At 40.0% G+C, this 19,695-nt stretch overlaps 1 protein-coding gene across 2 annotated transcripts; it reads left to right on the plus strand.

Moving 5' to 3' along the window:
• Nucleotides 1-62: 62 nt before the first annotated feature.
• Nucleotides 63-19,070, plus strand: l3mbtl1 (L3MBTL histone methyl-lysine binding protein 1). Of its 2 annotated transcripts, none has more exons than XM_051425828.1 (22): nucleotides 63-136; nucleotides 1,816-2,011; nucleotides 3,577-3,764; nucleotides 5,122-5,251; nucleotides 5,961-6,123; nucleotides 6,671-6,809; nucleotides 6,968-7,016; nucleotides 7,754-7,842; nucleotides 8,363-8,467; nucleotides 8,618-8,753; nucleotides 9,508-9,599; nucleotides 10,200-10,351; nucleotides 11,421-11,497; nucleotides 11,857-11,942; nucleotides 12,391-12,501; nucleotides 12,917-13,058; nucleotides 13,648-13,753; nucleotides 13,909-14,097; nucleotides 14,221-14,270; nucleotides 14,773-14,930; nucleotides 15,032-15,094; nucleotides 17,290-19,070. In XM_051425828.1, the coding sequence occupies exons 2-22, from the start codon at nucleotides 1,846-1,848 to the stop codon at nucleotides 17,422-17,424; spliced, it is 2,526 nt and encodes an 841-aa protein (XP_051281788.1). In that variant the 5' UTR covers nucleotides 63-136; nucleotides 1,816-1,845; the 3' UTR covers nucleotides 17,425-19,070. The 2 variants fall into 2 exon arrangements, with proteins under 2 accessions (XP_051281788.1, XP_051281789.1); XM_051425829.1 differs by having other exon boundaries at nucleotides 13,651-13,753.
• Nucleotides 19,071-19,695: the final 625 nt, after the last annotated feature.

The following is a 19,695-nucleotide window of genomic DNA, read 5'->3' on the forward strand; positions in this document are numbered from 1 at the left end:
AGTCCACTACATTATTTTCACATATCGACCATCGCTTCAAGTCTTTTGGCGTTACATTATAACCGACGAGCGGTGACTGTACAGGGGACTCGCGCATGCGCAGTCGGAGTCCCGGAGCCGCAGGAGATAAGAGCTGGTAAGCCAAATTTCAGTTCCGAATTGATCTGCAAAAACGAATTAATTTGACATTTATAAGTTTGGTCTAATTGTAGCCGACACGAGCACCTTTTAACCACCTTCGTTGTTAAGTATTGTGTTTTATTTCTGAAGCAAACGCGCTTTGGCGTGATGGATAGTATTCACCACAAAGCTTTTCGTCTTGGAAAAAAAATATATATTCAATAATGGCACCCGTTTAATTATATTAATCGGGTTGAATACTTTTAAATAGCAGAAGCAGTTGCGCCGAGGGGACTAAAATATCTGACATGCTTAACGTTGTTGTGAGGTGAAAATGTTCATTCATTTGAGGTGCTGCCGGAATGGGTGACAGGGTTCATTTTTCAGTAAATGGGATTTTCACAGGATTTGAGACACTGCTTTTACACATTTTTTTTTTTTTTTTTGCCTCAAGGATTTCAGATCCTCCGCCATTTTAAGTGAAATGTATTTTTTGTGTGTGTATTTGGCGGCTTGTGTATATAGCCCTTTTTTTATTATTATTGGAGGTAATGGATGGCTGTTAAAAAGTCACACAGGGTCATCGTTGTTGATGGAGGAAGGCATCTATTATTCTGTAAAATGGCACTCTTAAAAAGTTATATTTGTTGGGGGAAATCTCCAATAAAAGTCTTTATCCTGTAGTTTTACATTTGTTCAGTCTTGATCAATGTGTCTCAGAGACATTTTAGGACAAAAATACAGACAGGAAATATAATCTGAGAGAAAAAAGTGCCTATTAGGTTCTCTTGTCATATAATGTAATATAATGTAAATGCGGAGGCCTTATAGTGCTATATGTTCATAAATGTTAGAGCAGTGTGGTCCAGCAGGATTTGAATATCTTGTATTGTCTGTTGTTTTTCTCTTCTAATAGAAGTTGTCCTCTGCATTAACATTAAAAAACATTAGATGCATTAAAAACATTCAGTTTTACGACTGTAGAAAAGAAAGAAAAATAAAAAGCAATACATTTTCCAGAATCCATAATAACTGTTTTATTTATGTAGCCCAACATCACCAATTTACGTCACAGATTTACAATCTGCCCAACAGACCTCTGTCCTTAGAACCTTGAGTCGGATACTTCACTAAAAACATTTGGAGAAAACCTAAACTTCACGGAGAGTAGCAGCAGAATCCCTCTTGCAGGATGGTTTTATACAGGACCTGGACCACAAAACTTCAAACCAAAAAACTCTACCAACACATACTGTTAGTGCAGAAGGAGTACCAATCCATCCCTCCAAGTATACGGCTCCTATTTACTATTTCAATGTATTTCTGTTTGTTTAGGAAAACATTAAGTGTGTCACATCCCCGACTTGGTTGTGCGCAGTGTTGGCAGATTGATCACTTTTCAGGCCACTGGAGACAAGATCATTTTTTACCCATTTGAAGCTATCCTCTCCACCTGGATGGATGTGTTTAAAATCAGTAAACAACCAAAACAAAATGAAGTGGAGGGGGCATCACAGACTGTGCCTTTTAAATGTAACCTTTAAAAACTACTTTCTAAATGCGCAAATATTCACAAATATCACAGAATTGTGGGAAATGCAATTTAATAAAGCTTTCATTTGGACCACCCACCCTCCCTCCCTCCACAATGTGTACTCCATGGTTACACCCTTGCTCACACTGTTTGCTTCCCAGCGCTCCGGAGTAAGGGACAGGGAAACCATTATGAGTGCCAAAGTGAACATGGAGGCTGCACCCAAAGAACCCGATCGCACCCCTTTGGACCCGGCCTCCTCGTCCCCCAGCGAGGCCATCCTCATCTGCGGGAGTGATGGTGTGGCCAAGAAGGCGCGGCCCCCGCCTCACACCACCACAGCTTTCCTCCTACCAGGTGAGCACAGGGTTTAGTGAGACCTTTCTTTAACCTGGGGATGGAGGCGTATTCCATGTATAGTGTATATAATCCGATAAAGACACTGATTCTGATCTACCACTGAAGGTCTGGTGTCACACTCAAAAGAGAGAGTCTGGATGGGAGCGGCTTGGTAGCTGAATGGTTACAGCACACGTCACATAACCCCCTTCTCTCCCCTTGTTTCCTGTCTGTCTCTCCACTGTAAAGAAGACTGTAAAGGCAAAAAGTACACAACATTATTTGCAAAAACTAGTTAAAAAAACTTGGCAAAAAATACAAGTCACAGCTATTTTCCTTTTCACTCACTCCTACAATGTTTCATCTCATTCACTGGGAGTATATCTCAGGACCTAAACCAAGGATCCTTAAAAGTCTAAATTAGGAATCTAGAAGCACAGATGAGGGTTTATGAGAGGCCCGTTGATTAACAAAGCCAGGATATGTTGGAAGGTTAGATTTCCCTGGATGATAAATATTCCTAGGATAAAACGTGACCATCTGGTCCCTTGATGGTTATTTAAGGTTTAACTAGAGTTGTTAAAGATTAGGCAAATAATTGATTATTTATTTTGTTTCTCATGTTCCAGCTTCTCAAAAGGCAGGATTTGCTGCTCTCTCTGTGTCACATATTATCATAAAATGAATATTTTTGGGGTTTTTTGACGTCAGCTCTGGCTTGTTTTCATATTTGACATTTCATGGACCAAATGATTGATCGAAAAAATAATAATAAACTGCGGGCATTTTGCCACTTTTGAAAGGGGGCATGTCAGAAAATGGATGAATGGATAATGAATATAATCATTAATTGCACCTCTACTTGTCACAACTTGATATAAGACCAAAGATACTGTGGTCAGAGCAGTCAGCTGCTGCACTGTCCTGTTGCTAGAGGATGTTTTATTGTTTAAAATGTATAGTCTATATATCTCAGTATTTACTTAACAATGACTTATTGATGTGAAAATGCAACATGTACGTATCCCCTTTAAAAGTTGATGCTTGCACTGGATTGTGTCAGTATAAGTCACCTCAAGTGATGTCATTTGAGTCAGCGTCAGTTGGCGCTGAAGACTACAAGAGTGAAAAACCAAAAAGCGTTCGAAAGAAGTGAGCTTACTCCTCATCTTGAGGCCAGCGCTCGAGACTACATTAGCGTTGCCATTACTCCAATCGACCAAACAGTTAGGGGTCAGGTGCACTGTGGGTAATGTAGGCGCCTGCTTGTGAGAAGAAAGAAGAATGTGTGGAATTAAAACAGACGATGTCTGTGGTTCTTCTGCATCATTGTTTTTAAACTGTCTGAGTAATGTTACAAGTGTGCAATGCGTGTGTTGGGTACTATGACGGTATATATGGTTGTGGAAGAAACACTGGTCTCCAGGTACACAGGCTAACAGTTGATCACACTACCATTCTGTACCGTGAGGTGAATTTGCTTTTCTGTTAAGGTTTATAGTGAGTTACACAAAGTATGTTAACAGAAGATTGTGATAAACGAAGTAGAAAGTTAATGAACTTGAATGCACCTCTCCCATCAGCTCCTGCTCCCGGCCATCAGAAGATAGAGGTCACTCCAGCTGTTGCCGTGGGAGACCCAGGTAAAGGAGGAAGGGCCAGTGAGACGGTCACACCCACCCTGACAGCACAAGTGGGCGGGGCTTGTAGCATAGTCCACGTCCTAGAGTGGAAGGAGGGGATGGCCATCCTGCCGAGCAGCAACCTCAAGGTGAAGTGATGTTTCTGGCTTCAGCACGTGTTGTAAAGACTGTTTAATATTTAGTTCCTCCGGGTGTAGCAGCCAAACTATCTATCTTCCCTCACAGTATCTTATTTAGAAAGGATTTCTAGCTATTTTTCATTTGCTTGTTTTCTCCTCAAAGAGCTTTATAGATCGTCCTGGTGGCTCACTTGGTAAAGTCTCATTGATTTTGTTCACACACTAATTAAATAAGCCACATCACTGGAAATGTCTATTCACAAGATCAACTGCAGAAAGATGACAATAAACAAGGTGCACATCAGTCAGATGTCAAACATCCACTGAAAAACCCATTACATCATCATTGATTAGGTCTGATATGATTTGTGGAGCAATTGATGAGTGGATTAACAGAAAATTAATAATACATTAATTAGTATTAGTAAATACATTAAGTCTTTTATAAAGTAAAAACTACACATTTTAATTATTAATGTCAAATGTGAAGATTTTTTCATATTTTGGTAAATTTATTTTTTTTCAAAAATATATATCAACAAACGCTATGTTGACCATTTGTCACGACCTTTGACATTTTTATAGACTTAACAATGAATCCACTCATTAAACAATAATCTATGAATAAAATAAAATACTGTAACATATTCTGAGATTACTGATGTATTTGGCTCACTACACAATTTAGACGTGGAGTTAATGGCTACATTAAATAGTGTCATTGTATGTACAGTATGTACCAGGTACTCATGATTTAATGTTCCTGTTAACCGATCACACAAGGAACTTGACGGGATGATAAATAATGATTGGCCAACTGAACAATGCAATATACCCATTACATCTTGAAATGAATGTAGGCAAGGACATTTTATTCTCAACTGACCACTGTCATGTAAACAGTGTAAACAATTAGAGCTTTATTGCTGGTTAGTGATAATCCAGTCCCAGCGCACTTACTGGATGCACTTTTAACTCACACGTGTGAAAGCACCCAAGACTCCCAGATATAATCTGATCTCACACCTGTTCCCTTTTAAGTTGTTCAGGGAAGCATTTTGCCACATTAACAATGAAAAGACCTGAAAAATTAAAATTTTGGGTACGTGAATTGAATTAAAATGTAACATTTGGATCAGAAAGCACTGGAACTCACCCAGTATAAAGGAGGATAAACCAAATTTGATCCACGCTAATCAGAACAATATCTTACTAAATCCAGACTCCAGACTTCTCAACTGGAAGAAACTAGACTATTTTGAAATAGTCCAATAAACGCAGGAATAAAGGGGTTGAATCGACGTGGTGAACATCAAGACACATTTTGACAGATGGATCCATTGATGCGTGTGTTTGTGTGTCGTAGTTCTGTGTGAGTGACGTAGGAACGCTGAGCACACTGATCACCCCAGGGACCACCAGCAGCAGCACTGAACCAACAGCCGGGACTTCTGGGAGATCTGCTGACGCAGAAAGTGCTCCGGCAGACAGGCCAGGTAGAGTCATGGTTACATAAGGCTAGTAACGTCAGGGACTGAACACAAAATACTGCAGTTTTTTAATTTTCACTGAAAACATTTCAGAACTAGAAGCTGCCAGTTTTAACGCCTTTAATGAAACAGGCTTTGTTTTCAGATGTACCACGTGTGCATCTCCTGTATTATAGCACATATTTGATTAGTAAAGCCTTTTCATGGAAGGAATAAAACATCTGAGTCTATTTGCTGGTGTTGCAGGTGTCATGCTATTTAAGGACTGTTTCTTTATATGGCTTCACTGTTATTAGAAGTATTTCACAGCACGCCCTTTCCAGTGATCATCACTTGTGTGTGTGTGTGTGTGTGTGTGTGTGTGTGTGTGTGTGTGTGTGTGTGTGTGTTAAGCAGCAATGAGCAATAATTACATCAGCTGCAGCAGAGCTCCTCTTAACAAGTGAAGAGAGTGCAGCTGCAGAAATATCAAGCAGGCATCACTCAGATGTGTAGAATAATCCAAATCCAGACAATAAATGGATGAAAGTAATAAGTAGTGGAAATAGTCAAAAATAATAATAGTAACCAGAAATACAGTTATAATGCCGTAACAGCACCCATGTTAATTCAGTAAATACAAATCAATGAAAGTCAAAGGAGAACCGCAGAGTTTTTTATTTAGATTTTAAATTTAAATCTGTATCAGCTTTCTATTAATAACTTCTTCTGTCAGATGTGTCAACTCCTGTCGTCTCCGTGAGAGGTGCAGCCGTGGAGCCAGAGAGGTTTGTGCCGGTCAAACCTGAAGTCCAGGTTGGACCGGGACAACAGAACCACGATCCTAGAGCTCAGAGGACCTACACAGATGAGCTACGCAGAGAGCCCATCACTGACAAGTATGTTGGTAACAGCTGCTTCTCCTTTGTACATGTATGGAATGTATTATTTTAAAATATGTCTCAGTGAATCAATCATGTTTCAATGCTCACTTGTATGTTCTGGCACACCAACTGTTTACAAAGCTGTTTATTTGGTTGATGGTTGTATTTTTCTTGTTTCCATGGGTCATTTCCTCTTTAAATGTGCCTTTTCAAAGTGTTAATACTAGTTACTGCTAGTGGCAGATGAATGAGTGTAGTCCAGTGTTGATTTCAAGGGGAATCTGACCTGTTGGCAGGCATTAAGAATAACTATATAGAAATAGCCGATCTTCTTGCTGATGGTCTTGTTTGTTTATGTAGATCATATAGAGACATCAGTATTAAAATGAGAGAATATGAGTGTACTCTCAATACAACATCTGTTTGAATGTAATACAGAGAGGAAAAAACACTGAAACATTAAAGTACGAGGCAGAAATGAACACCATGCTAATAGAAAAAATAAGGAAACGTGATGTGTTGAGACTTGAAGAACACTGTATCTGTCCCCTCCGCACCTCAGGAGGAGTGTCGGGGTAGAGAAGGTGCCAGCAGGTGGGAGGGTCTCCTCCCTTAACCCCGATCATCTGAAACCCATGAGGAAGAGGAAGAGGAAGGAATACCTGAGTCCCTCTGAGGAAGACTCTGACATCGAAGGCACGGTGGGAGAGCATTGTTATTTCCATTTAACATCCAGGGATAAAGATATCTGATGAGTTTAGTAAGATAAGCATGAAAATGGCTGAAGTATTTTAAGTGACATGGTTGATGAAGGTCAAATAGTCCAAATAACACAAAGATATTACATGTTTTTCTTTAGGATGAGAAAATGGATGATTCTAAAACCGACATCAGACACATCAGAGGAGGTGGGACTAATCATTTTTTAACATTTGTTAACTTTTCGTTGGTCTCTTATATCACCTTTCATCCTTTTTCTGCACTTATTTGAACATTGTTTTGCTGTCCAGTACATCTGTTTTCCTCCCTTCCTACTCTCCCCTTACATACAGAGGGAGACACCTTACAATGTCAAGTCATGATAACATATCTCTGATAATATAAATGTACTTTCATACAACGACACCACAAATTATGACCTGAAAATGACACACTATCCATTAAAAGGCCATAAAAAAGCCCCGAAAATGACCGAAGTTGAATCAACGTCTCTCTGACACTATCAATAAATTGTGGGTTGTATTTATTGTAGTGCTGCAGCACTGAATCGTGTTATAGCCTCAAGTGATCCTGTTATTTCATCCAGTCCCTGTACGTCCTTAATACCTTTCCTGTGGTCTGTCCATCCTTTAAGTACTTTAATTCCTTTTTTTCAATACTGTTCCCTGTAGACAGGGCAGGTAGATACATGGACATGCTAATATAATGTTGTAGTGGTATCAGAGATTGAACTTTTTCACTCAGAATTTGTGTGTGAAATTACAGGATCAGAGATCTTCAAACATCAGCTGCTCAGAGAATCTGTCTCCCTCCTCCTTCCTGTACATGTTTCTTCCAGTTTGAGTCTATTTTCTGGTAATATGCTTTTGTAATGCTCATTGCATAAATTAATCAACCATGTGCTTCATTTATATTTTTGATGAAGCTGGCGACAGTAAGACAGAGCAGTGGACGTGGGCTCAGTATCTGGAGGAGAGCAAAGCTGTTGCTGCACCCAACAAGCTTTTCCAAGAGGTATGTTTGAGTTTAATATTCAGACTGTAGTTTCAGCCTGAGCTAGTGCCACATACACACGGGTTCACCCAGTATACCCAATAGTATTATTTTGTATTACTTCTCTTACTACCACTGCAGCTCTGCCAACAGCAAGGGGCCAATTCTATCGCCCCACTGCAGCATTGTCAAGAGAGGAAATGAGAAATGTAAATTTACCTGCGTGTAAGTGATGTAGGCAGCCAAAGGCAGACATTAATATGTTTGATTCTGTTACAGAGTATGATGAATAAACATTAAAATTAAAACACAATAAGATCTCTTACGATATAAACATTTTTTCAACACAAGCTTTGTCTTGAAGAGAATCAAATTATAAGTATATGATAAAAACACTGTAATCCCCACTAGCCCATCTGCTGTGTTCTTATCTTTTCTATGTTTTTCGTTCAGATTGAGTTTTCAAACAAGCATCACATCATTTTACTTCAACCTCAGTGGTCTGTATAGAAATATGTGCTCTTTTATCCCATGTGTCCAGTCCCAGAGAGTGCCTACAGTGAAGAACGGCTTTAAGCAAGGGATGAAGCTGGAAGGCATCGATCCGCAGCATCCGTCCATGTACTTCGTCCTCACTGTGGCCGAGGTGAGTCAGACGTCCATTAATGTGGTCGATGGATCTTAATGGCCAGGCTGATTATTTAGGATTAAAGATCACTGTTCACTCACTGCTTTGCATGCAAGAGGAGCTCTCCAGCCTGCTTTTATTTCTCTAATGTATCACGTCATCATCCAGGTCTGTGGTTACCGGCTTCGGCTCCATTTCGACGGCTACTCTGACTGCCACGACTTCTGGGTGAATGCCAACTCACCCGACATCCACCCCGCAGGCTGGTGTGAGAGCACAGGACACAAACTGCACACTCCCAAAGGTCAGAGGTGACAGCACTCTGGACACCATGAAAGACCAAAGACCAAATACAGTCTAAATAGAATAAAATAGCATGGACCTTCACTTCTGCTTAATCTTACCTTTCACAGGATAGCTGCAGAACTAGTTCAGCAGTTTGGAAAACAAACTCATTCACTTTCTTCCCAATGGTTATATGAGAAGATCGATACCATTCATGTCTGTTAAGTAAATGTTAAGCTGGAGCCAGCAGCCACCTAGCTTAGCTTAGCATTATGACTGGAAAGCATTAAGCCTCTAAAACCACATTATGTCTTGTTTGTTTAATTTGTTCAAAAAAACCAAAGCATAAAAAGCACCACATCGTTTCACTGCGGGTTATGTGCAGAACTATTTCTTGGACAGGCGCAGTAACATTGTGGAATCCCCACTGTTGCCCGGCAACCTCGCGATAACGATGAAACTCTTTTTGAACATATCAAACAAATCACATACAAAATGTTAATAAATTAGTTTTAGAGGTGCTGGTCGGTGGGTTTCGTGACCTGAGCAAGGCTCGCCGTTTCCAGTCTTTATGCTAAGCTAAGCTAACAGCCCCTTGCTATAGCTTAAATATTTTTACACATATAAGAGTGGTATCAGTCTTCTTGTCTAACTCTGGACAAGAAAGGGAATAAGCTTTTCCCAAAATGTGAAACTATTCTTGTAAATGTTGGGTTGTTCTCCTAAAACATGAATCCTTTAATGTTCTCTCTGTATTCCTGTCTTCCCTACAGGCTGTAAAGAGGAGGAGTTTACCTGGACCAACTACCTGAGAATGACTAAAGCACAAGTGGCTTCCAAAGAACTGTTTGCCAGTCCTGGGAGGGTAACTGCCACTATATAATATACGGTAGTTGTATTATCTACAAGCATGAATGGATGAGGTGAATGATTTAGGGTTAGGAAAACCCCAACTCCAATGAGAAGAAATTATTTAAAAAACTGTTTCTTTTAAACAATTTGCAACCTCTGTTGCTCTCAGAAAACACGTTGACTTTAAGAAGATAATGAAAGTAAAATACCAAAAGTGCCCAAATGAAAAATGTGACGGTATTCAAATATTTATAGCTGCTACCTGTGTTGCTTTGTCAAAGTCAGGCCTGGGGTCCTGTCTGACACTTTTATGTTAATACTGTGAGGACATAGTAAGGATTTATAGGTGTTTGTTTTGATGTTGACTTCCTTCTGCACGCTAGTGCTTGCAGCGCTCAAGCTTCAATATATCAACCTGGAGCAGTCTTTCACCATTTTAGTGATTAGTGATTTCATAAACACAATTACAAGCACTCAAACAGCACGATTTACTTTTATTTAGTTTTTATGTATAACTTTCACATCATTTATCAACTAGTCCACAGCTCTGTCTGTCTCTACTTTATAATGTGCACCTGCCAAGTAATTTCTAATATTTCTGCTTTCTGTTTAGATCGATGTGAAGTGTGGTTTTGAGATAGGAATGAAGCTGGAGGCCGTTGACCGTATGAACCCCTCCCTCATCTGTGTAGCAACCGTCACTGACGTGGTGGATGACCGCTTCCTGGTTCATTTTGATAACTGGGATGACACATACGACTACTGGTGAGCCTCAGAAACATCGGGGATGAGTGGGCTTTGGGAAATAATCTAGAATAACTATGAACAGCTGTGGGGGTTTTGTTATTCTAAGAACTTGCCAAAGAAACATGATAATTATGGATCTCTTGTAATATTTTCTGTCATCAAGAGAAACGTAACCAACATTGTTAAGGCAGCTCACTGATGCCTGTTAGAGTTTACTAAAAAATTCTGTATCCTGTGGCCTGAAATATTTAGTCTTTGTTGAACTTAAAGCTGTACCTTTGGTCGTCTCACACAGGTGTTTTCATTTGGCCTGAGTTAGACCTCCTCTCAGGGTTGTGTGAGTGTCCATATACTGTGTTTGACATCCCATCTGTATGTTTATAATTGAAGTTTATTTAAATATTTAAAAGGGACAATGCACATTAAATGAGTCCACTATGTAAATGCGCCAGATTTTACAGGCTAATTTCTAATCTGCAGTCCCGGCAGGTTGATGGCATATCAGAAACATACAAAAGCACATAAGCACAATTCTGTAAAGTTATTCACTCATTGCTATTTTTTCAGTTCCTAATCTAGTTATTTATACATTTGTATAAATATTTTGCATTAAAAAAATGTGAAAACACCTGTGTGACTGTGCTGGGCCTTTAATAGTGCTTTCACATCTCATCTGTTTGGTTGAATTAAAACCAGCTCTAGTGCATATTATCACCATATAAAGTCTTACACTTATACTAAGTACTGAATACTTACACATTCAGTACAGAGGGAAACAATTCAGCATTCAGTAGTTGTGTTTGTATTATTGAATGAAATTGCATTTGTTGCTAACTGTGTCTGTCGTATACAACTGTTTCTTTTATCAGTGTGTTGAAGCTATCTCAGTAGAGCTGTACAATTTGTCAAGCTGTATGTACAGTTATTGAACACGCCGGTCAAAGTAGATCTTTTTTGCACAGACTCATAACCAACTCGTTTGTTTTCTGTCATTTTTTTTCTGTCTCTACCAATTTTGCCGTAACCTCTCAGAAATGTCTATTTTCACTCAATGCTGGACGTTGATGTTGTTTGTTGAACTATGCAGGTGTGATTCCAGCAGTCCGTACATTCACCCTATTGGTTGGTGCCAGGAGAGGAACCTCCCTCTAACACCACCCCAAGGTGACCAGTGTGTTCCCTGTTAATCATTCATTTAATCATAGTTCATAGTCATAGCATGGGTCATTAACTTTAAAAACAACTCTGCCAAATTATTCCCCTTTGCTTCTTTCAGGGGAATATGTACAGAACACTATAAATATAATGTACATGTAAATAAGGAAATACACATGTTAAAGATTTGTAATGGGTTTTACATTTTATGCTTAATAATCACACAGATTAGCTCATATTAGACATATAAGATGAACATTGGGCAACCGGTGTGGGACCAAAGCAGAAATGTGCAAGGTGGCATGTAGGGGATGAATGTTTCTGTTTGTATTCACTGACTGATGTGAGTTTATTTTTGGCTGCACCAGATTACCCAGACCAGGGCCGGTTCTCCTGGTCTCTCTACCTGGAGGAGACTGGTGCCAAGGCGGTGGCCGCTGACGCCTTTAAAGTGGTGAGAACAAAGAATAAATGTACTATTTTGGATTCAACTCACAGTATGATAATGAGGAAAAGATTACACTTGGGCCTCTAGTTTAACTGTAGTGTGGTTCTGTCGTATGGGCTGGCAGGAAATAGCAGCGACGGTGTAGACGGAGCCGGAGTTAAAGGAGAGTAATTAAAACTAATGAGATCTGTGGTTTGTTACAGTCCCAGTTATATCAGTTACTTACACTATATCGTGAATGTTATCACAGCTGATGGATCTGTAAGAGTTTATTACTACCTGTTTATAAGCTCACAGTATGTATTTACTGTATGTGCATACTGTACAGTTTATACATTTTACCAAAGCAAAAACATTGCAATTAAATACTACAAAGGACAAGCAGGTTTGCTGGAAAACATGTAAAGAATGTTTGACATGTTTGGTTATTAAGTAATCATCCTCTTGTCTCCAGCGTGCAGCCCACAGCTTCCAGCCTCAGATGAAACTGGAAGCCGTGGACAAGAGAAGTCCTGGTCTGATCAGAGTGGCTACAGTAGAGGAGGTCGACACTCATCGCATTAAGGTAATACTGTGTGTGTGTGTGTGTGTGTGTGTGTGTGTGTGTGTGTGTGTGTGTGTGTGTGTGTGTGTGTGTGTGTGTGTGTGTGTGTGTGTGTGTGTGTGGTGTCAGCTTGTATTTCTGAGGATTTAAGTACTAAACATCTGAGGTTATGAAGGTTATGATCTTGTATGTGTGTGATATTTTAAATGTTTCTCAAGCTCCCTCAGGTCCATTACAGTGTGTGTTAGTAAGTGTTTGTTGGGGCTGTGGACTAATGGGTTTTATGTGCCCGCTGCAGTAAGAGCTTATATGTACTGATATCATAAAAACGTATGTCTTTATAACCATCCCCGGACCCATTATACAAGTGGAGCTGCATGTGTGCATGTACAGTATTTTTTTATGTGTTATTGCTCCATCTTTATTCCTCCTTCAGGTCCATTATGATGGCTGGAGTCATGTCTATGATGAGTGGATGGACTCAGATCACCCCGACATCCACCCAGCAGGCTGGTGTGAGGCGACTGGTCACCCCCTCAAAGTTCCTCCACGGGACACCAAAACACAGCAGCCACATGGTAGCAACGTTGTCACTTAATCAAACCTGGAAGTCGATTTCTTTCAAAAATTCATATCAAATTTATTCTTGATAGCTAACATTAAACTGTATCAGAATTAGTATTTTCTGCTCTGAGCTAAATGTACCCCTGCAAGGCCCCAGGGTGCCACGTAAATGAAAATTAAACTGGGAAATAGAGCAACTGCAATTGGTCAATTAAAATGCTCATTTAAATAAGAACATTCTGTGAAAACATCGATTTATTTCCCAGTTGAAATTACACATTTACTCTGTTGGTACTGAGCTTCTTATAGATTCTGGATTGGTTTATAACTTTTTTACATTTAATTAATATTTTCTTTGCCAGTTCCTCTGAACTATGTTCAATGTATGTTGCTGATATACACTGATCAGCCATAACATTATGACCACCTGATGCTCGGTGCATATGTGTTGTTATCAGTATATACTGCTCTAAATTGGTATTTTTCACTTAAGATATTTTGACATGTCACAGCAGGAAAAGCACAGGTGTAAATAATGAAATTAACAGTGGCTGAATTCCATTTAGCTGCTTAGGTGTTCATCTGTCTGTGTTTGAATGTAAGTAGGTGTGAGGGAACCTCCTGCTACAGGCCAGTCCACCTACCCCTCCTCTGTTCCGTGTAAACCCATCAGCCACCCCAGAGCCAACAAGTACAGCTTCCACAACAGGTCAGCACTGAACTCATCAGGTCATTTAATAAAGGCATTACACACCAGGGCCAAACATTCAAAATACACATCAATACCCGGGGCCGTAGAAAACTTTTTTTTTTAAATGACTCGCTCTTCTGAAAATATACTGGGGGGCTCTGTCTTTGAAACAGGAAGTGTCCGACTCCTGGTTGTGATGGTTCAGGCCACGTGACGGGTCGTTTCACTGCACATCACTGCATATCTGGCTGCCCATTGGCTGAGCGTAACCAGGGCAGGCTGAAGGCCGAACTGTCAGATTCAGAGTGCAAGAGGAACATCTTCTTTGGCCAGAGGACCAAAAAGACCCATTACCGCGGGAGGTAAAAGTGTGTGTGTGTGTGTGTGTGTGTGTGTGTGTGTGTGTGTGTGTGTGTGTGTGTGTGTGTCTGTATGTGCACGCATTTTTGCTTTTGTCTCAAATTAAACTTTTCCTCTGTTTTTAGGATTGGCCGTCCTCCCAAATACAGGAAGAACCAACAGAGAGACTACCAGAGTGAGTTATACCCACTATCAATATCTATTACCTGGCAGCTTTAAGGGTGTCAGCCTGTCAAACCTGTAGCTTTATCCTGCTTTATGTATTTCCCTGGTAAACTTTCATGTCACCTGCAGGTTTGAGTGTTGATTAATATCTGTCCAGAGATGTAACACAGTCTGGCAACAACTCCTCGTTTGTGAAAGATGTTGAAAGTTTTGGCATGAAAATGTTCAGACTGGAGAACTGTTGGCTGAACATTTGAACTAGTCTTTGCAGGGAAAGCACACGTGGAATTAACACTTTAATCATTGTTAATGACGACTCTGTTCCACTGAAGTCTCCGGGTAAGCCAGGACATCTAAATGGAACAGAGCCATTCATTATTTACACCTGTGCTGTTCCTGCAATAATGTGTCCGCTGTAAAAAAAGACCTGTTGGCAGTTTCAATCTGAAATATTTATCTAAGAGACCATAAATCAACAACTGTTGAATGTTTCTGTGTGTGTCTGTCCTCAGACATGTCCTCAGAGGGAGTGTATCCGTCACTGTTTATGTCGGCACTGAGCAGTCAGTCAGACAGGACTCTGTCTCTGTGCTGGGAGCAGCACTGTAAGCTGCTGCCCGGGGTTCAAGGCATTCACGCCAGCCAGGTGGCAGCATGGAGCGTCGAAGAGGTGAGCAAAGCTTACCGCTTACCTACATAGTCATTTATTCTCCTTCTCTGATTTATCTATCTCTTATCATATTACTTTTATCGGATGTGTTTGTGGTACAGGTCTTCAGGTTTGTCCAGAATCTAATCGGCTGTGAAGAACAGGCTCGGGTCTTCAAAGACGAGGTGAGACCACGTGTACGTGAATAAAATATTAGGTTCATTCCCTCATTTGTTACACATTTTCAAATGTAAACAGTCCTTTGCAGTCCCACATAACTAAATTGGTCTGGCCCATACACTCGGCCCAAATACAGCAATGAGTTACAGTCCACATGTGGACCAGATCTGGTAGCCACGGATGGCCCATGATGTCACTATATCAACTGTATGACCATAGCCGGCCTTATTCTGGCCCTAGTTTCGACAAGACAACTCAGATTTATCCTGTGACCCTTTGGAGGGGCATGACCCAAGGTTGGGAAACACTGGACTAAATTACCTAATTGGATGTGAAATAGCTCAAATTAGCTCCACCTCGACCAGCTACAACAATAAAATGCTACATTGACAGGCATTGGCAGTGACAGCACTCCAAATTAAGGATTTCCCAGGACACAAAGATACAGTGTCTGGGACAATAGAGAAATTGATCATTACAAATGAATTATGTTTATACATCATGGAATATCATTTTAATTGTTAGGTGGTCAAATTTTAAAAATGTGAGCCAACTGCTGCCAACTTGGTGACTTTGACTAGCGACAAATTTAGCGAAATATTCAGACAATCATAAAAAAGGTGAGAAATATTTTCAAATATTACATTTTAATTTATTATATTATCAGTAATCACAGTCTACAGCTCATCTGCCAACAGTCCTGGGGTCTCTCCCTCTCCTCTCACGCCATGTGCAGGCAGTCAGTTCGTGTGGCCTGTGGGTCACGTCTGACCTTCTCTCTCTCTCCAGATATCCGGATTAGGATGTTCCTTTAGCTTATAAGTAAATACTTTGTTTGAGCTTGTAAATATTGAAATAGTTTGTTTGACTCCAAATATACAGTGTTCCTGTAGTGAGTTTGTGATTATTGAATAATAATGTTAAAAGTGTGTGGATTACATCCGGCGCCGGTGCGAGCAGGACGCTTATCCAGTAGCTCCGTATCTGTCGTGTAGTTTTTAGTACTTTAAGTGTGTTTTTTTAAACATTTAACTCACCCTCTGCACAACACCTTCACCAGGCAGAGGAGTGTGTTCAGGGGCAGACTGCTGTCTCAATCGAGCTCCACCAACAGACTCAAAAACTCTTTCGTCCCCCTGGCCATCAGACTGTACAACAGCTCTTAGTCAAGGCAGGGAGGACAATAGATAATAGACAACGGACAATTTCTACCTCCATTTGCACTGTTTACTGTGGCTACTGTGTTATAAGTCAATTTTATTTTTAATTTTAGTTTAATGTATGTTTTGTATGTTACTGGATACTTGAATTTCCCTCAGGATAAATAAAGTATCTATCTATCTATGTAAATTTCCATTGCCATATACCTGTCAGAAACAGGTTTGCATTTGCACTGCAGTTTGTATTGATACATTTATTAATGAAACAGAGATAAATAAGAAACAGTAACACAGTAAGTAACCAATGACTAAACAAATAGTAATAACTAATTGTGGCCAAACACCTAGAGTGTTTTCATTCAGATATAAGTGCAGGGAACAACTAGCAGAAATTCAATGCAAGTTACTGAAACAAAGTTATTTAACTATATTCATTATATTCAGTTTGGAACAATTTTTGTTTAGTCAGGGATAGTTGTGGGACAACAGTTAATTTCCAACCCTATGCATTGATGCAGCAGTATTTATAATCTAATAATGTCATATTTAATAATTTATTGTTTATAGAGGCCATTTTTCTGCAGAATGAGGACTTCCGCTTTCAGTACTTTAAGTACGTTCTGCTGATAATACTGTGTAGGATTTGTCCGTTGCTGTTTGTAACCATTCAAAGTTATGAAAATCCTGCATTGTATGACTTCAAGTGTAATTTTTAATGGAGTAATTTTATTTTGTTGTATTAGTACTTTTAGGATCTGAAGACTTGTTCCACCACTGTAAGAAGTTCAGTTAACATTAAACTGTACTAACTATAGTGTTAGAAATGTCCATCCAATCAAATGAACACCTCTGACCATCTAAAAACAACAGACTAAGATGATCTTCGGTATTATCTGCAGGGCTGTTATATTTTATTATAATGTGTTTCTGTTATTTGGTCCACCCCCCATGAGTACTTATGGCAGATAAAACAAACCTTTTCTTCACCTCTCACCTCCAAAGCCTGTACATTACCACTGTTGTGTCTGCGTCTTCCCCAGATGATTGACGGGGAGGCCTTCCTGCTGCTGACTCAGACCGACATTGTGAAGATCATGAGCATCAAGCTAGGCCCTGCCCTCAAGATTTCCAACGCCATTCTCATGTTCAAGAGCACAGACGAAGGACTCAAGTGATCCCGCCGTCACTCACTGGGGGGCGGGGGGACTGGTCCACCGATCATCATGTGCCAAATTCATTTTGTTGCAGGGAAAAGACCCTGGCCCCTTTTTCATGTGTTTGGTGTCCTGTACCCATCAGAGAGAGGGAGGGGGGAGGGGGGAGGGGGGAGGTGAGGTCCTATCAGGGTTAAAGGGGAAATAAAGAAGAGGCTGGAAGAAGAGAGAGACTTAGAAAATACAGATATTTTTTTGTAAAATAATGGAGGAATGTCATTACAATGGCGGACAAATTGGTGTGGAGGGTGGATAGGAGTACAGCACAGGTTTTCAGAGTTTGGTGGTTTTCACAACAGTTACACATCTGCCAGTCTGTGCTATGTTGGGCTAAAACTTTGTGTGGAAAAGTGGAACATTTTTGCAAAGAGGTATCTAGGGTCATCTGAAGTGTTAACGGTCCTGTATCAACAGAAACATCTTGCTGCTGCTCACAGCAATACAGGAGATACTTGTACTATTTGTATATCCCTGTTGATGCAAGCCTTTAACACAGATTAGTTGAAACTGTACCCACCACCTTGCAGAGATGGACTCGACATACGCTTTGGGACTAAATTTTTAGGAGTACAGTTCCGACATCAGTCCAAAAGCCCCTGACCTGGGAGGCAAAATCAACACTCGATACTATATGTACTAATAGAAATTCAGGAAGGGGAGGACTGAAGGTAGGGGGGGAAACATAGCCAAAAAGTAAGAGGAGTTAAATGCAGTAGACGAGGCTCCTACAAGCCTCACGTTTTGTGCAATAAAACAGTTGAGACAGAAGTACTGTACTCGGTAACACTTAACATTACAGCTTCTTTCTGTTATCCAACTGATTCTTATATATTCTCATTATGTTACACTGTAACATAATAAAAATGAAAATGAAATAAATAAGCTGTTTTGTTCAGGCCATAGGAAAAAAGGTTCAGGTTTGTGAGAGAAAGCCTTTCCTCAGTTCTACGATTATTCTTAAATATTAGTTGTTTGAGTTTACTGCCTCTCCATGCTGTACTGCCGTTAATGTGAAAACTCAAGTGATGCAGGACCTGTAATTTAAACTGTTATCCTCGTATATAGAATCTAAACAACACAGTGTTTTGAGTTTTTATATCTATATGCAGAAGATCTTAAATTATTATTTTTGCAATTCTTAATAGATGAGACAGTTTGCATTGGCGTTTTAGCACAACTGTGAAACCTAAAGGGACTTTACAATATGATGTTCCCACACTCGGTCACTAGAGAGTGCAAAAATCCAAATTTTTAGCACTATAAACTTGGATTTAGGATCTAATCAATGGAGCTCTCTGCAGTTTACATGTAATGGAAACTGTGTTCTTTGAAATGTTTACATTTTATGTCAGGATTGGTTAAAACATACTGTATGGATTTGATATTGTGAGACGAACGTTATTTTACTGGACAGTTTAAGGGCTCTTGGTATTTTACTTCTTTGTGTGTCTCTCTGGTGGGATTTGTGTGTGTGTGTGTGTGTGTGTGTGTGTGTGTGTGTGTGTGTGTGTGTGTGTGTGTGTGTGTGTGTCAAGATAATCTTGGGTCACAAATGTCATTCAATCCATATAATTAATAAACGTCCAAAGCTGTCTTGTCTGATTAAAGCCACTGCCTCCTGTCTTATCTGAGTGATCACACACACTGCATTTCCTGTGCTTGTGCAGGTGTGCTGTGTGTTTGTTGTAATATTTGTAATATTGACTATAAACTTACTTTGCTTATCATCACATCCCCCTATTGGGCATATTGTCGTCAACACTTGGCTGTGGTGGTGAAAACTCCTTTCACGCCCTTTCTGCTTTCGCTTCTTATCTTCTTGTTCCACTGTAGAGGCCAGAAAAACTGGCGTTGCTGATAACCTGCTGCTGCAGCCAGACAACAAAATGAAAGGACTCTGTTGGGTGGTAAATGTTTCATACGAGAAGGAACAGCAGGTGTGCAGAGCTTATTTTTTATCCCTTGAAAGGAGGATGCAAAGGAGACTGGAGACACTCTTGCTCTGTTGCTATCAAAATAAAAGTATGCTTACTTGCAGGAGTGGAAAATTCTAAAATGCTTTTAAAGTGCCCATCCACTCAAATATGTGATTTGCTTATTGGTGCTTTACTTGGATGTTTTAGCTTCACTGTGCAGAGACTGTTGTTAAAAGAATGTTTTCATGCTCAAGTTGGAAAGTTTCTCTGTGCTCTCTTCAAATTAAGTTTAAGATGTGTACATGCCAGCACGATT

The sequence above is a fragment of the Dicentrarchus labrax genome, unplaced genomic scaffold (assembly GCF_905237075.1).
Source record: "Dicentrarchus labrax unplaced genomic scaffold, dlabrax2021, whole genome shotgun sequence".
NCBI lineage: Eukaryota > Metazoa > Chordata > Actinopteri > Moronidae > Dicentrarchus > Dicentrarchus labrax.